At 41.3% G+C, this 15,784-nt stretch overlaps 1 protein-coding gene across 2 annotated transcripts in view; it reads left to right on the plus strand.

The window, feature by feature from the left end:
- LOC126298761 (cullin-2) overlaps positions 1-15,784 on the plus strand; it is a 168,831-nt gene that overhangs the window by 19,319 nt on the left and 133,728 nt on the right. For both annotated transcript variants that reach the window (XM_049990209.1, XM_049990212.1), the window contains exons 4-5: positions 12,305-12,411; positions 13,666-13,847. In XM_049990209.1, coding sequence (XP_049846166.1) covers positions 12,305-12,411; positions 13,666-13,847 — 289 coding nt within the window. The remainder of the gene's footprint in view (positions 1-12,304; positions 12,412-13,665; positions 13,848-15,784) is intronic.

Genomic DNA, 15,784 nt, shown 5'->3' on the forward strand with positions numbered 1-15,784 from the left:
AGGGCAACAGACAGATTCAGTTTTCCTAGATTTCCAGAAAGCTGACATAGTGCCACATTGCAGACTCTACCAAAGGTCAGAGAATATGGAATAGGTTCTCAGATATTTGAGAAACATTAAGAAACTGTAAGTAATAGAACCTCAACCTGAATGACAAGCATTCATTGGAGAGTTAAGGTACCATAAGGAGTGCCTCAGGGAAGTCTCATAACACTGTTCTTGTTCCCTGTATAGGTAAACGATCTGATAGATACTCTGAACAGCAGTCTGTGACCATTTGCTGTAATGTGCAGGAAAATATTGACCTTGAGTGACTGTAGGAGCATACAGGATGACACATAGAATTTCTATATGGTACTGTGAATGGCAGCTTGCTATAAATGTGAGAAAATGTAAGATAATGCAGATGAGTAGGAAAAAGAATCACATAATATTCAAATATAGTATTTGTGGCATGGTACTTGACATAGTCACATCAGTTAAATGTCTATACATAATGCTGCAAAGTGACAGGGAATGGAAAAAAAACATAAAAGTGAATGACTTCAGTTTACTGGGATAATTCTAAGAACATGTAGCTCATTAGCAAAGGAGACCACAGACAGAACACTTGTGTATCACTCATTCTTGAGTACTGTGTGAGTGTTTGCGATCCCCATCAGGTTGGATTAAAGGGAGACATCACAGCAGTCCAGAGGCGTGCTGTTAGGTTTGTTACTGGTAGGTTCAATAAACATAAGTGTTACCGAAATACTACGTGAGCTCAAATGAAACTCCCTGGACAGAAACGACATTTAAAAAAAAAAAAAAATTAGAAAGTTTAGAGAATCTGCATTTCCAACAGGATGCAGAACAATCCTACTGCCAACATCAATCACTTGTAAAGATCGCAAAGACAATATAAGAGAAACCAGGTCTTGTATGAAACCATGTAGGTACTCATTTTCCACTGCATCTATTTGAGTGTGGGTCTGGAAAGGGAATTATTGTAACCAAAATTGGACACAGCCAAGAGACGCCGGCTGATGAGGATTTCAACAGTAATTCGCCGGAAACCACAAAAGGGAACTACAGGAATGGACGAACAGTAAGACAGCATGACAGAACAATAAGTCCAGAGCGTAAACCAAATCAAGAGCTTATATGTAGCAATATCAAGAATTAAACAACACTGAGTACAAGAAACAGTACGAGAGTGCAGTGGGAACTCGACCGAGGTCCAGGCCCCTACGTTGATAGCTTTATAGAGAGGCCACAGGTGCTGATAGGCTGATACATGGGATGTGGCCCATGCCTAGCGCTGAGATGGGGACAGCAATGCTCACAAATATTTGGAGCACTGCCTAGCGGCTATTATCTAGGTCCATGCCATCTAGCGGGCTTTATAACTCATTGGGCTGGGATACCATATGCCCCCAGAAATGGGCGCATACTGCCTGAAGTGCCTGGGATGTTGTTTCAAAAGGTGAACTAGTGGCACCGTTGGTGTTGCAGTGGAGGAGCCTGCCAGCTGGGGAAAGGAACACGGGACGTCGGATAGGGTGCTGGGGTACGGCCATACAGGAGACGACATGAGGGGTGGATGCTGTGGTGAGATTTCAGTCTCCAAGCCCACAACCACAGGAACTGCCAACAGTGCCTTGGAGCATAAATTGTACCCTTGTGGTTGAAGGGTTTGCAAGGGAGGGCACACCAACTCCATGTGGCCCTCCAATGGTGACGCAGTCAGTAGGCAGAGACGGAGTTGGTTGGTGTGCCAATGCTACAAACCCCTCAGAGTATCAACTTTCATAAGCCACTGCCAATGGGTGGCCACCACTGTAGCCAGCATACATGAAAATTTTGCTACGTAGGAATGCATCAAGACCGCTGAACCATATTGGATTCAGGTTTACGAGGGCTGTGGGTCCAGGAGGTGGAGAATAGTATGCGGTTGTTTCCCATGGAGGACCTCTGCAGGCATGTGCTCATGAACAGGGGTGCTCCAGTTGGTGCTCAGGAACATTGTGAGCACCACTGTGGTTGTCGATGTGCCAATGTCTTCAATATTTGTTGTTTAAACATATGCACCATCCACTCCACTTCACTACATCACTTGAGGATGGGTGAAAAGGTAGGCTAAAGAGGTGTTTAATACCATTGGCATTGCAGAGCTGTTCTAAGGTCATCACTGTGAATTGGGGCCCATTGCCGGACGTAAGGGTGCAGGGAATCCGTGCATTGGTGAGAATCTGGCTGTGTGCATTGAGTGCAGCGGTTGTAGTCGTGGACACCATGCTAACTATGTAGGGGTAGTTGAAATACGAATCCACGACATTGAGTCACTTAGAACTCAGGAAGGGACCATCAGAGTCCAGATGAATGCATTCCTGGAGGTGACAGGGAGTGGGCCAGGGGACGAAAGACTGAGGAGCAGCAGCCTGGTGTTAGGCACATGCAGAACAGTTGTACACCATGGCCTCCATGTGTTTGTTCAGTCCTGGGCAGTAGGTATGTCACGTAGCAAGGGCTTTCATCCACCCCAATGCCCATGATGGAGGAGTTCCGAGATATGAGGGGGTAAGTTAGTCTGGGTGACAACACAGTGAGTATCTGCCTCCATATGCAGCAGGAGAACATCAGAGACAACAGGCAAATGATGAGAAAGGTGAGCCCAGGCCCAGAGTTCTGGATCAACAAATTTGGAAAAATTGGTGGGCCACCCATGTGGCACAAAGTGCATGACGTGCTGTAAGATAGGATTATGGTGTGTGTCAGTGGCAATGTAATAGCAGTAATAGTAAACGTACCCAAGTGCATTGTTGTTCTATGTCAGTGTGGAAATAGGAGATTTCTGTTGGTCAAATGTTGCCTCTTGTCTAGAGGATAGACGAGAGAGCACATCTGTGTTCGCATGTTGCGCGGTAGGCTTGTACTTAATGTTGTAATTGTAAGAACTAAGGAAAAGAACCCAACACTTTAGCCTTTGAGCTGTCTACTCTGGAAGCCAAGAGTATGACCCGAAGGGTGTTACCGACAGTTTGTGGTCAGTAGTTGGGGTAAACTTAGTCCCAAAGAGGTACACATGGAATTTCTTAACGGTATACGTGATCGGATCGATAAAGCCTCTTTCTCAATCTGTGAGTAGTTCCTCTGAGCAGGCATGGGTGTCTTTGGTTGCTCAGAACCATCATCGTTATGGTGCACCAGCACTGCACCAATCACATAGAGGGAAACGTCAGTGGCCAAAACAAGGTAACATGATGGAGAAGAGGGCGTAAGGCAGGGTGCCAAGCGTAATGTGCTTCGGTTGGGTGAAAGCATGTTCACAAGCAGCTGACCACAGTAGCTTAATGCCCTTCTATGTCAGCTGGTTGAGTGGGTGCACAATGTGTGCTGTTTCCAGAAGGATCGTAGAATAATAATTAGCTTTACCCAAAAAAGCCTGCCGCTCCTGTAGATTTCGGGGCATGGAAGAGAGTCAACAGCTGAAACATTGCAGCCAGTGGGTTGAATCCTGTCTTTGTTGACCTAGTGACCTAGGTATACTTCTTGCTCCTGAAAAAATTGGTATTTGTGTAGGTGGCACTTGAGCCCTGCATCACGTAATGTAAAAGATAGAGTACAGAGGTTGAACATGTGGTCTTGGCACGTAGCACCCATAACTATTAGGTCATCTAGGTAAGTGGTACAAGCAGGAATGGATGTTGTTAACTGTGCCAGATGTGCAAGATTGCTGGAGTGGAAGAGATCCCACAAGCCAAAGGATGTATTGATGGTCATAATATCTTGCTATTCTTCATCTAATGGGGTCTGTAAATGAGCATCAGCAATGTCACTCTTAGAAAAATATTCACCGTCGACAAGATTTGTGAGGAGGTCCTCTGGACAGGGGATGATGTAGGTTTTGACATGTGCCTGGGCATTGATTGTTGACCCAAAGTCTGCACAGAGCCAGAGGAAGTATTTTGTTTCTTAACCACCACCAGGGGTGTGACCTAAGCACCAGTTTTGACAGATTTAATTACTCCCAGCTTTGTGCCGGTGATAAAGTTAGAGCTTAACAGCTTTCCATAGGGAGACCTCAAGCAGACGTACCTGATAGAAATGGGCTACTGCATCTGACAGAGAGATATATGCACCTCAAAGTTTGTGCTGCTCCCCAGACCTGGTTTGAACAGGCATGGAAGAGGCGCGAAGGTTGTTTAGTTCCTGGAAGGGAACTGTGTCTGAGATGACCTGAACTTCAACTATAACCAAAACAGTGAGAAGGCATCTAGGCCAAAAGTGTTGACAACTGAGTGACTGTTCACAAAAAACAGTGTTATCAGCCACGTAACCTTATTGTAGGCTGCTGTAGTTGTGAATTGATCTCTGAGGGGAATTGAGCTGTCACCATATGCAACCAATTGAAGGGGGGGGGGGGGGGGCGGCAAGGCTGACACTGGGTAACCTTGATGAGTGTTGGGAAGTTCACCAGGAAAATCGTCACTCCTGTGTCTGCTTGGAAATAAAGGTCTTGGCACACAATCATGAGAGCAGTAAACAACTGGGTGCTGGGAGGATTGCCCTGGGGAACAATGGCATGGAGTTCATGAACTGTCCCTTGATGCGAGTGCAAAGTAGAGTTGAGTTCAACTGTCTCGATGCTTGATGGCAGACAGTTCAGAGATACCCGTTCTTTCCACAGTGGGTGCAATGTGCCCAGTGATCTGGACAGTCTACACATTGATGCATCGTGAAACAGTCGGTATAAGGTGAGACACTGCTGCTTATGCTGACACAGTGTGACTGGCTGCTCAGAGGCCAGTGAATGTCTGAAAGTGACAATCAGAACAATGCCATCAGTAAAAGAAGTTATGAGAATTTCGACCTCTTGGTGGCAGTTGAACTGCTGCCACTTGGGGACAAGTCACCTGCATAATCTCAAAGGATTGTGTGATTTTCAAAATATCATTGAAGGAAAAATTGTCCAGTGTGAGGGCAGCTGTGTGTACTTGGGCCAATTGAACCACAATGTCTCGAATCAGGGAGTCTGCATAAGAAGTTGTGCAATAGAGGTTTGCCCAAGTGAAATCACAACAGTGAGTCAATCCCTGCAAATCCATCACACACAAGTGGAATAACTGATCCGGTTGCTTACAATATTGATGGAACTCGAGGTGTGACGCAGCCACATGGAAACATTGTGAATAATAGTGAGACGAGACAGCAACGAATGCATTTCCTCAACTGTGAGTGCATCCAGATTTGAGAGGGAAACCAACTTCTTTAGTAAGAAAATTGTCTGCAGGGAAGCCCAAGAAAAGAAAAGCGATCATTGGAGAGCATCATCAGAAACCCGAGAAGCGGTGAAGTGCAACTTCAGCTGCTGCAAATACATGTCCCAATATTCTTTGGTGTTGTTGAACAGTGGAAACATTGGTGGGAAGGACTCCACCTGGGAAGTAACCACAACCTGAATGGGTTGTGAACCCCAAACCTACAAGTGTTCCGATAAAAGCTGAATTTCCTGATGTAACAAGTCAGTTTGCTGTTGGAATTGGTGCTGCAACTGTTGCTGCAAAAGCAGCTGTCGTTGTTGTTCCATAACTTTCACATCCATAAGACACTGCTAACCTATTTCCTCATCGCCAGTAATAGTAACCACAATTGGACATGGCCATGAGACACTGGCAGATCATCCGAGAATGTCGACAGTAAAGTCGCTAAAAACACAAAAGACAACAATAGCAATGGATGAACAAGAACATGATAGAGTGACAAGTCTGGAGTGTAAACCAAATCTAGAGCCTAGACATAATAATATCGAGAACCAAGAAATGGTGAATACGAGGAACAATATGAGAGAGCAATCGGAATATGACGGAGGTCCGGGCCCATATGGTTCTAGCTTTGTAGAGTGGTCACTAGTTTCGATAGCCTGGCCCTTGGGGCTGGGCTTGCACTTAATGCTGAGATAATGACAACAGTAGTGCTCGTAAATATTAGGAGTGCTGCCTAGCATCATATAGCGGCTTGCAGAGAATATATATAGATATAAATTTCATTTGGTCTGTGCAGTGCTCCAGTGCCCTTTGAATGATGGTGGACAATCTGTTTCAACCATCTAAACTGTGTTTGCTTCCTAGATGACAATGATGTTTTCTTGAAGTCGTTTGAAGTGTATCTGAATTGTTTGATTACTATGTGGAAATGTGTGCATGACACAGTTCTTAGCTTGAATTCGAGAAAGTGCTTTTTTGTCACCTAAGAAATAGAAATTTTTGGATACATAGCAAACAGAAACAGATTTTGTCCCGATCTAGAAAAAGTAATAGTGCTAAAAGATTTTCCAATTCCTTGGTATATTTGTGATGTGAGAAGCTTCCTCAGAATGTACTCCCACTTCAGACGCTTCATAAAGGGTTTCAGCTGCAAGGCACGGCCACTGCAAGAACAGCCACAGGGAGACCATAAATTTTCTTGAAGTGACAAGCAACAGAATTGTTTTTGTATCCTTAAAGAGTCATTGACATCTTGACAGATTCTTGTACTTTCTAATGGGCATGCCAAGACAGCCATATACACTGATGTTAGTAGTTATACGATAGGTGCAATTCTAGTTCAGTCCAGGAATGCAGTAATAAAGGAGTGATGACTTACACATTGAGAGTAGTCTCAGAGTCTGAGAAGAATTCCTCCACAAATGTATTGGACAGACCATTCATTGTTATGACTGACCACCCTTTTTTATGCTGGCAAACCTAAGGATCCACCAGGATGATTAGCAAGGTAGGTACAGAAGCTTTAGCCACATCACAGTAGTACACAGAAATGAACTCAAACTCACGGATACTGTCTGCCTTTTGTGGAATCCATCCATTGTGGGAACAGTTCAGCACTGGTGTTATCCTAGTCATTCCTGCACTAACAAATGTTGCATCCAAACAGCGGGAAGATCCATATTTACTGAAGACACCATAGAGAAGAGAGAAGGTATCAAAGGAGAATTCAGACCAATAGATGGCACATTGTATAAAAGTAATTATGTTCCAGTGGCACATAAGTGGTCGCTCATCATCCCAGCTCATTTACAGGCACCCATAATGAAAGATTTTCACTATGGTCCAATATCAGCTCATCTGAGATATATGGATATTCTCGGTAGAATCAGAAGCAAGTATCATTGACTAGGTTTGTACTGATCTGACAGACATTATGCAAGCCTCTGTCGGGAATGCCAGCATTAAAAATGAGCTGCTTGCAATTGCTCCATTTCACTGGATTGGATTTGACTACTTGGGGAGGTTTCCCAAGTCGACAAATGGGATAAAGGAATAGTAGTGTGCACTGAGTATCTAATCTGCTATGCTGTCACCAAGGCTGTATTACCTGCCAAAACTCCAGATGTTGCTGGGTTTCTTGTTGAAGACATAATTTAGAAAGCACCATTTATAGAGGTCTCTGATCGTGGAAAACTTACAATCAATACTGGTGTCAGAAGGCACATCACTATATCTACATGATGCCAGCTGCCCGTCAACTGAAAATGAATGGCATCACTGATCATTTTAATACAATGTTGGCAATTACGCTTTTGATCTATGTTGACATCGGACAGAGATACTGCGACAGGATACTGTTTGTCATGGTATTCACAGCAAAGAACTACTGGTTTCACACTGCATTTCATGATTCACAGTCTAAAGGCTGAAACAAAAATGGATACTGTGTTTCCATTTCCGTCTTAAAATGCTTAGGATGATCACATCAAACAGCTTATCATCAGAACTGAAGAAACAAGGCACTTGGCTGTCATGCGAATCCGGATACTGAGGATAAGGACCATGAATGGCGCAACGCAAAACACTGACTTGTAAGTGAAAATTCAGGTGACATAGTGTGATTGTTACACCTGTACAGAAGGTTGAGGTACTAGAAAAATGTTCAAGCACTACATTGTCCTGCACTGAAAAGTACGTCACTTATTGGACATCATCTGTTACGCTGAGGATGGCGATCCTACACCAAGGAGACAAACAGAACAAAAACGGCTTCCATGTCCTCAGCATGAAACTGTATCATAGTCCTGAAGCACAAATCAACAGCTAGGGGTTCCAATACAAGCAACATGAAGACCTGACTATGTCATTATGCAGGTGACCAGTCTGATTCTCGTCTCTTGAAATCATTTAATGTTCCTGATTTATGAAAGGTTTCAGGTATTAATTGTTCATGGAATATTGGACTTTACTGCTACTGTGAGTACTGTGGATGTAGATATAGGAGCACGCTCCACTGAGACAAGTAGTGTTGCTCCATCTATTCTTGTGTGTGCTCAATAATCATGCTTTCAGTGTGAACTGTTAGTTCTTTTTGGCAATCCTGCTCTTTTAACTAGTACTGGGTGACTGATTCTATGTGACAGTATTGAATACATCAATAATGAAATTTCAACACAAATGAAACAGGCAATAGAATACACCATCTGACTGAAAGTATCCGGAAACCCCTGTGTAATGCAAAATTGGCCATTAGATGTCATGAGAGGTAGACCCAATAGCAAAATAGGAGACAGCAAGTACTGTGTTGTCAGTACAGCAGCAGTACCAGCAGAATGGGCCAGTCAGGAGAGCTTAGTGATTTTGAACATGGAGTAGTCGTACATTTACAATAAGTGTGCTAATACTATTGGAGTCTAATCTGATGTTGTGCTAATTCAGTTTAGGGGCAGCTATTACATGCTGCCAGAGTGTGGAATGCTTGTAAATAAATCAGCTACCCACCTTTATCTGCAGTTCAAGCTTACCTCAAAAATTTATGTCTAATATCTCTCTTACAGTTGAAAGAAATAAAAATACTATTTCTTTTCGTAATTATCACTGAGTTAGTAACCATGTAAGGAAAAGATGGCGTAGAGAACACTAGGTAAAGTTTAATCTCTGATACAGCAGCAAACTTCACTCTCAAGTAAGGGATCTGCATAGGTAACTGAGATAGGGGATCTATGAAATGCAGTCAGTTGGGTTAACAATTATTTCTTATTTATTTCTTATTTATGCATTTATTTTACCTGGCAATATTAGGGCCTTCAGGCCCTCTCTTACACCTAACCAGGCATCCTCAGATTGAACGAGTTACAGTTTCTACATAACATTAAGGACATATAACGTATTATGCAGTATTGATGTTAAAGAAAAAAATAGAGATTATAACAGTAGTACAATGATAATTATAACAATAAAAAATAATTATAACAATCAAGAATAATAATGATAATAATAATAATAATAATAATAATAATAATAATGACTATGTATATGAAAGTAAACATACTTTTCTTTTGTGAATGTCAGTCCCATTGTTAGTTGGGAATTTTCTCGTTATGTTCTTGCAGCTTGTGAGTTATTCTCATCGAGCAGAGACATAAGACGATAGAATGGGGTAAAAGAGATATATAAGAGGTAGATAGGTTAGAGGAAGAGAAATAGAATGGTAAAATTCGAAGCTGTGATGGAGAGGAGAAAGAAAGAGATGGGAGGGGCACAACAATGGTGGCTATACCGTCCCTAATATGTAAGTTTTGAGTTCACTCCTGAATGTTGAGTAGTTCTGGATAAGACGCAGATCACAGGGGAGCGCGTTCCATAGTCGTATGGCTGAGATGGAGAATGACACGGAGAAAGATTTTGTGTTATGTAAAGGTACAGCCAAGATGATAGACGTATCCAATCTGGTATTGCGATTGTGGAATGATGATAGGTGTTGAATGTGAGAAGATAAGTATTGGGGGCACCACTGGCTAAGAAATCGATGAAGTAAGCACATCGTGTGGAGATCGCGTGCCTTATGTGGGCGTATCCAACCTAGCTGGGAGTATGAAGGACTGATATGATCATACAACCGAATATTGCACACGTATCTAACGCAAGCATTCATCACTAGCTCGAGGCATCTAGAATTTTCACTATTTGTGCCGTGTTGAACTACATCACAGTAGTAATGATTAGGCAAGACTAGTGTTTGGACTAATTTTTGTTTAACATGGGTTGGAAATATTTTCTAAATTTTTGAATTGCATGTAGGGAGGAGAGCGATTTCCGGCAAGCTGTGACTGTTTGTTCTTCCCAGTTTAGGTGTTCATCCAAGATTATTCCAAGGCCTTTTACTGTTTTTTGTTATGGTAGTTGGGTGTCATTGAGGAGTATTTTAGGGACTGTTTCGCGAAAGTACCGGCTGATTAACTTTGGATGAGATATAAGTGTGACCTGGGATTTCTTGGGGTTTAGTTTCAGACCTAGGTTCTGTGCCCATCGAGAAACAGAGCAAAGATCTGCGTTCATACTTGCTACTGCGCCAGCAATGTTTTTGGGTCTTGCACTTATGTACAGTTGGATGTCGTCGGCATAAAGATGGTAGTTGCAGGAGTGAATCACTGAAGAAATACCGTTAATGTACAGTGAGAAGAGTAGTGGACCAAGGACGGAGCCTTGGGGAACTCCAAAGCGCACACTTTTCCATGATGACTTTTCCGACCCACAAATGACATGTTGACTTCTGTTTTTGAGGTAGCTGTCGAACCAGTGTATTGCGCTGTTTGAGAAATTCAGCTGTTTCATTTTAATTAGTAATATATCGAAGTCAACTGTGTCAAAAGCCTTGCTAAAGTCAAGCAGTGTTAGGATGATAGCTTTACGTCTGTCCATAGCATGTTTAATGTCATCAGTTACTTTGATTAATGCAGTTGCTGTACTATGGTGCTTTCGAAAGCCTGACTGATATTCGTCATGGATGTTATGAGTTTTGAGGTAATCCGTCAGCTGTTCATGGACGATGTATTCTAGGGCTTTAGATATTGCAGGTAGTATGCTGATTGGCCTGTAGTCAGCTGGCGACTTAGGGTTGTCAGTCTTGGGTATAGGCTGAATTAAACTTTGCTTCCACTCAGTAGGATATGTACTACTGACAAGAGACAGGTTGAAGATGTCTGTGATAACTGGAATAATAGTGTCTACGACGTTCTTAATCATGCCAATGCTCACTCCATCATTTCCTACTGTCTCGGAAGAGATTCTCATAATTGCCTTGTGTACTGTGCCGGTAGTGACATGTTTTAGGAAAAACTTGTCTCTCGAGAGATTGATATCTTGGGGCTGGTAATTTGTCGCTGCGTGGCAGTTTACAGCTGTTGAGAAGAAATCGTTTAATTCTTCTGCAGACGCTTGATAAACAGTGTCAGATCTTCGCTTCCCTATACCGAAACTGCGCAGCTTTTTCCACAGTGCAGCAAGTTTTGATATGCCGCGTATGATAGAGCGGGCATGTCTGATTTTGGCATTCCTCACGCTTTGCTTGGTTCTGTTTCGGAGTTTCCTATAAGCTTCGTGCGCCTCGGGAGTTGGGTTACGCTTGAAGGCCCTATGTGCAGCATCACGTTTATTCATTAACTGGTGTAATGCAGTGGTGAGCCACGGAGCGGGAGCTCTCTTTACCTTGACAGTGCATTGAGGAGCATGTTTATCATACAGTGCAATAATTTTGCGACATAATTGCCGAATTTTTCCGTCTAAAGTCGGTTCATTGCTTATATCATGCCAAGGGATGTCTGAGCAATCCTTTTGAAGAGCGTCATGGTTAACATTTTTTAAGTTTCTGTAGGTTACCAGGTGAGATTTTTCTTTGGTAATATGCATTGAGTAATTTAAGAATATCACGTCATGAGCAGAGAGTCCCGGAGCGGATGTCTGACTGGTGCGGATTATTTTATCTGGTCGCTTTATTGTTATTGTATCTATGAGTGTGTGTCTGTGTGGCGTGTGATGAGTTGGGTCCAGCGGTGTTAAACTCATATCATTGGAGTGGAACATTCGCCTTAGTTTTTCTGCAGAGGCAGATTTTAACTGTAAGTCGATGTTTGTGTCGCCCATAATGATTATGTGCTCATACTGTGTCACGAGTGAGGACAGGGCAGACTGAAAGGAGGACATGACACCGACGTTTGGAGGTTTATAGATTACTCCAATTAGCAGTTTCTGATTTGATGTATTTATTTCGAAAAACAAGAACTCTGCTTCTCCTTCGCCCTTTGCATCTGATGTGCATAGTACAGTAGGTGTCAGATCAGAGTGAACATAGGCACCTATGCCACCCCCGCACCGTGTTTCATGATCTGCCCTTAGGCATGCTGGTTTAGTCTATCATAAAGATTCATTTTTTGTGGATGACAAATCCATTAGATATCTTATTTCTTTGTTGCAATGTAAATGGCATAAACAAGGTGGTGTTATCTTTGTTTCTTGTAGAGTTAAATTTGACCACAGTGTTTCTTTTCTCTTTTTCACAGGTACTTGAATCAGCAACACATCAGGAAACAAAAACTGTCAGAAGCTGAAATAATATACGGCAATCTTAGTGCTGCACTGCAAGAACAGATGGAAGTTGGAGAACTAGGTCTGAAGTAGTTTCCTTTACATCATTAATTTTCCATATCTGTTAAACTGGAATACCTGGTGGTTGTATAATAATAATAATAAAGTGGTGGTGTATGGCTGGATTTTTTTTTTTACAACAGCTCATTTCATCATCTGTACCATTTCTTCTGGTATCTGAGTTTTTTAGGTTCTCATGAATTGCTCCAAATACACATTGAGTACTTTCATAGCAAGGCTGTAATTTGTATGTAATCCCATTCTTGCAGAAATTGAACCAGAGTTCCAATAAAAAAGAAGAAAGAATCCTAATGAGTGCTGTATGTAATCATAAAGTATAGCACTTTCTGTGTAGACACTTTTTTCCCCACCATGCTGTTCCACTTACTATTTACCGAAAGAAAGTTGTATATTGTATTATTTCTGCATTCATTATCTTTATGTTGTTGCAAAGAGTGTCACATAGCACTTGTTTTTCTCATGTAGTTATTTCTGCACTGATTTTCGGCCCACCAGATTTGTTGAATATAATTTGTGCAAAAGTATTCTACCAGCAATGACTGAACCTTAATTATGAGAGATGATGAATAGACCTAATAAAAGGATTCCTACTTCTCTTCAAGAGTACTTGATGATTTTACTGGAATGACAAGTAGGGATACTGTGCAATAAATTTAGTTTTGGTGCAGGCAACAAGGTGGCTAAGTTCACTGTTGTTTTGTCTCCCTGTGTAAATTAAATCAAATCGATATGAGATGATAATGATGATAATAAAAATGAAAATAATAAATTTAATAACATTTGTTGTGTATTAACAAGCACATTCTCAAGTGTTCATAACAGCATCATATCATAAAACAGGTGCTGTAGTTCAGTCCCACCACTGCAGAAACCACAATTTCAAATGTGATTTGACAATTTTGTTTCCACGGTAGTGGGACTGAACCATGACATCTCTTTTATTATCTGAGGATAGCTGGTGATGGCTAAAACCATTCATTTAACTTTGAAATCAATGTGATTGTGTTGCACAATAAATTAATTTGCAAACAATTGCTGTGCATCTCCAGTCTGATCTCATTCTGAGATATTGTTCTTTCCTAAACTTAGGTAATTATTTTGCGGGCACCTTTAGGAAAACCATAGCTGATTTTTTTTTTATAAAGTGCAATGTATAACATTTAATAATTTTACAGAGACCAATTAGTTATCTTTTATACATAAAATGTTTTCTTCATTATCTTGTCCCAATGCTTGAATTTTGAAAATGTTTCAGGTCTTGAAATTTGGAAAAAGAATATGATACAACCGTTAAAGGATAGTTTGGTTAGTCTTCTTTTGGAAGGTATACATCAAGACCGTCTAGGAGAAGGTAATCCAAATTCAACAGATATCATAAGGGGTGTGATACAGTCTTTTGTCAGTGTTGAAGAATTCAAGATGAAAGGAAACCTATGTGTGAGTAAACAAAGTTATCACTGACTTAGAATTTTCTGATCTCTCTTTCCAACATACTGTCAAACAATGGAAAGTCCAGGTTAGAATATGAACAATTATGAAAGGAATAGACTGCTACTCACTGAAAAAATGACACTTTGAGCTGCAACCAGGTACAATGATAGGACTGTTACATACTCAGCTTTTGGCCGAAGCCTTCTTCAGAAAATAAAGGAAAATGCACACATTCACACAAGAAGGCACACCTCCCACACACACGACTGCTATCTCCAGCTGTTCTGACCAGACTGCTTTGGCAGTGTGCCTGCTTGTGTGTGTGGTTTTTTTTTCCCCCTTTCTTTTCTGAAGAAGGCTTTGGTCAAAAGCTCAGTATGTAACAGTCCTTACATTGTCCCTGTCTGCAAATTGACATGTCAACATACTATCAGATACTTACCAGAAAGCAAATTTCTTGTTACAGATGATGATGGTGATGAATTGTTACATATTTTGGTAGCGGTGTTGGGATTTTCCCATTTTTGCATGCATTAAGGCCCCATTGCTAATTTCAGAAATGGGGTTCATTTTAATAACCTTTTATAAATTAACTGAACTACATAATAGCTGTTATTTCCCAACAGTAATTTCATGTGTTGTTTCAATGAACATTTTTACATAATTATTGAGTATTGTGTTTTTATAATTATATTTGAATAACCCATTTGAGGTGGGTGGCGCAGTGGTTAGACACTGGACTCGCATTCGGGAGGACGACGGTTCAATCCCGCGTCCGGCCATCCAGATTTAGGTTTTCCGTGATTTCCCTAAATCACTCCAGGCAAATGCCGGGATGGTTCCTTTCAAAGGGCACGGCCGACTTCCTTCCCCGTCCTTTCCTAATCCGATGAGACCGATGACATCGCGGTCTGGTCTCCTTCCCCAAAATAACCAACCAACCATTTGATACACTATAGTTAGTTATGCAGCTTGCTGGATTTAGTCTAGTTCAATGGAATGAGCCATGCAGTTCATCAGTGACCTGCCTGATATCATTCTGAATGGAGTTTGCAGGGCCAGAACCTTACAGTCTTGTGGCTGGCAAGCCATTCACTGCTTTTATGTGACTCACTGCATTGTGCACTAAGGTACTCAGCACTCAAGCTTGTTGGGTGTAATGTGATCTTTGAGCAATATTTCTGCTCTCCATTATAGTCATGCAGTTTCTTTTTTATAATAAAGATGTGCGTTCTTGTTATAAGAATTGTGTTGTGGAATGACTTTGGAGGTTAAAGCAGTTCGTGATGTCTGGAAAATTTCTTTCTATCAATTATTCTAGCATTTGTTTGGTTTTGTTGCTTTGAAACTGTACATTTACAGAAGAAATAACTAAACTCTACAAATTTCCACGGTTAAAAAAGTACACATTTAGTCATTAAGAAGTATGTCTGTTGCTAATTATCGAACTCATATGATGTGCAGCATGAGTAACACTAGCACTGCTATAAAGCATATTCATTTCTTTTTTTGAAGTGTTTGATATGTAGGTTTCTAAATATAGTTTATATATTATACTCTGTGTAAACATTTGTTAGAAAGAGTGCCATGTGGGATGAGACACTATTTCCACTGATAGTATTATTTTCATATGTTTTGAAGCAAGTATTCTTGCAATTAGAAATGTCACACCTGTAGGAAAGTTGCTTCCTTCACTTATTTGGTCAGTTTTGATGTAGATATACCAAGTGTTCTGTCATGAACATTGTGAGGAAAGTAATGGACAGCAAGTGAAAGAAGCCCATGAACCCTTGCAGCTCTGCCTCGTCTATTTTCAATGGCTGACTTGTCTTAAAAATTTGAGACTGCTGATGGAAGGCAGTTCTAAATGGCAAGACATGTCTTAAACAGCCTTGCTCAAAATTGAGATGAGGAGAGGAAGGGGTGAGGATATGACATGGTTT

Source organism: Schistocerca gregaria, chromosome X (assembly GCF_023897955.1).
Source record: "Schistocerca gregaria isolate iqSchGreg1 chromosome X, iqSchGreg1.2, whole genome shotgun sequence".
Classification (NCBI taxonomy): domain Eukaryota; kingdom Metazoa; phylum Arthropoda; class Insecta; order Orthoptera; family Acrididae; genus Schistocerca; species Schistocerca gregaria.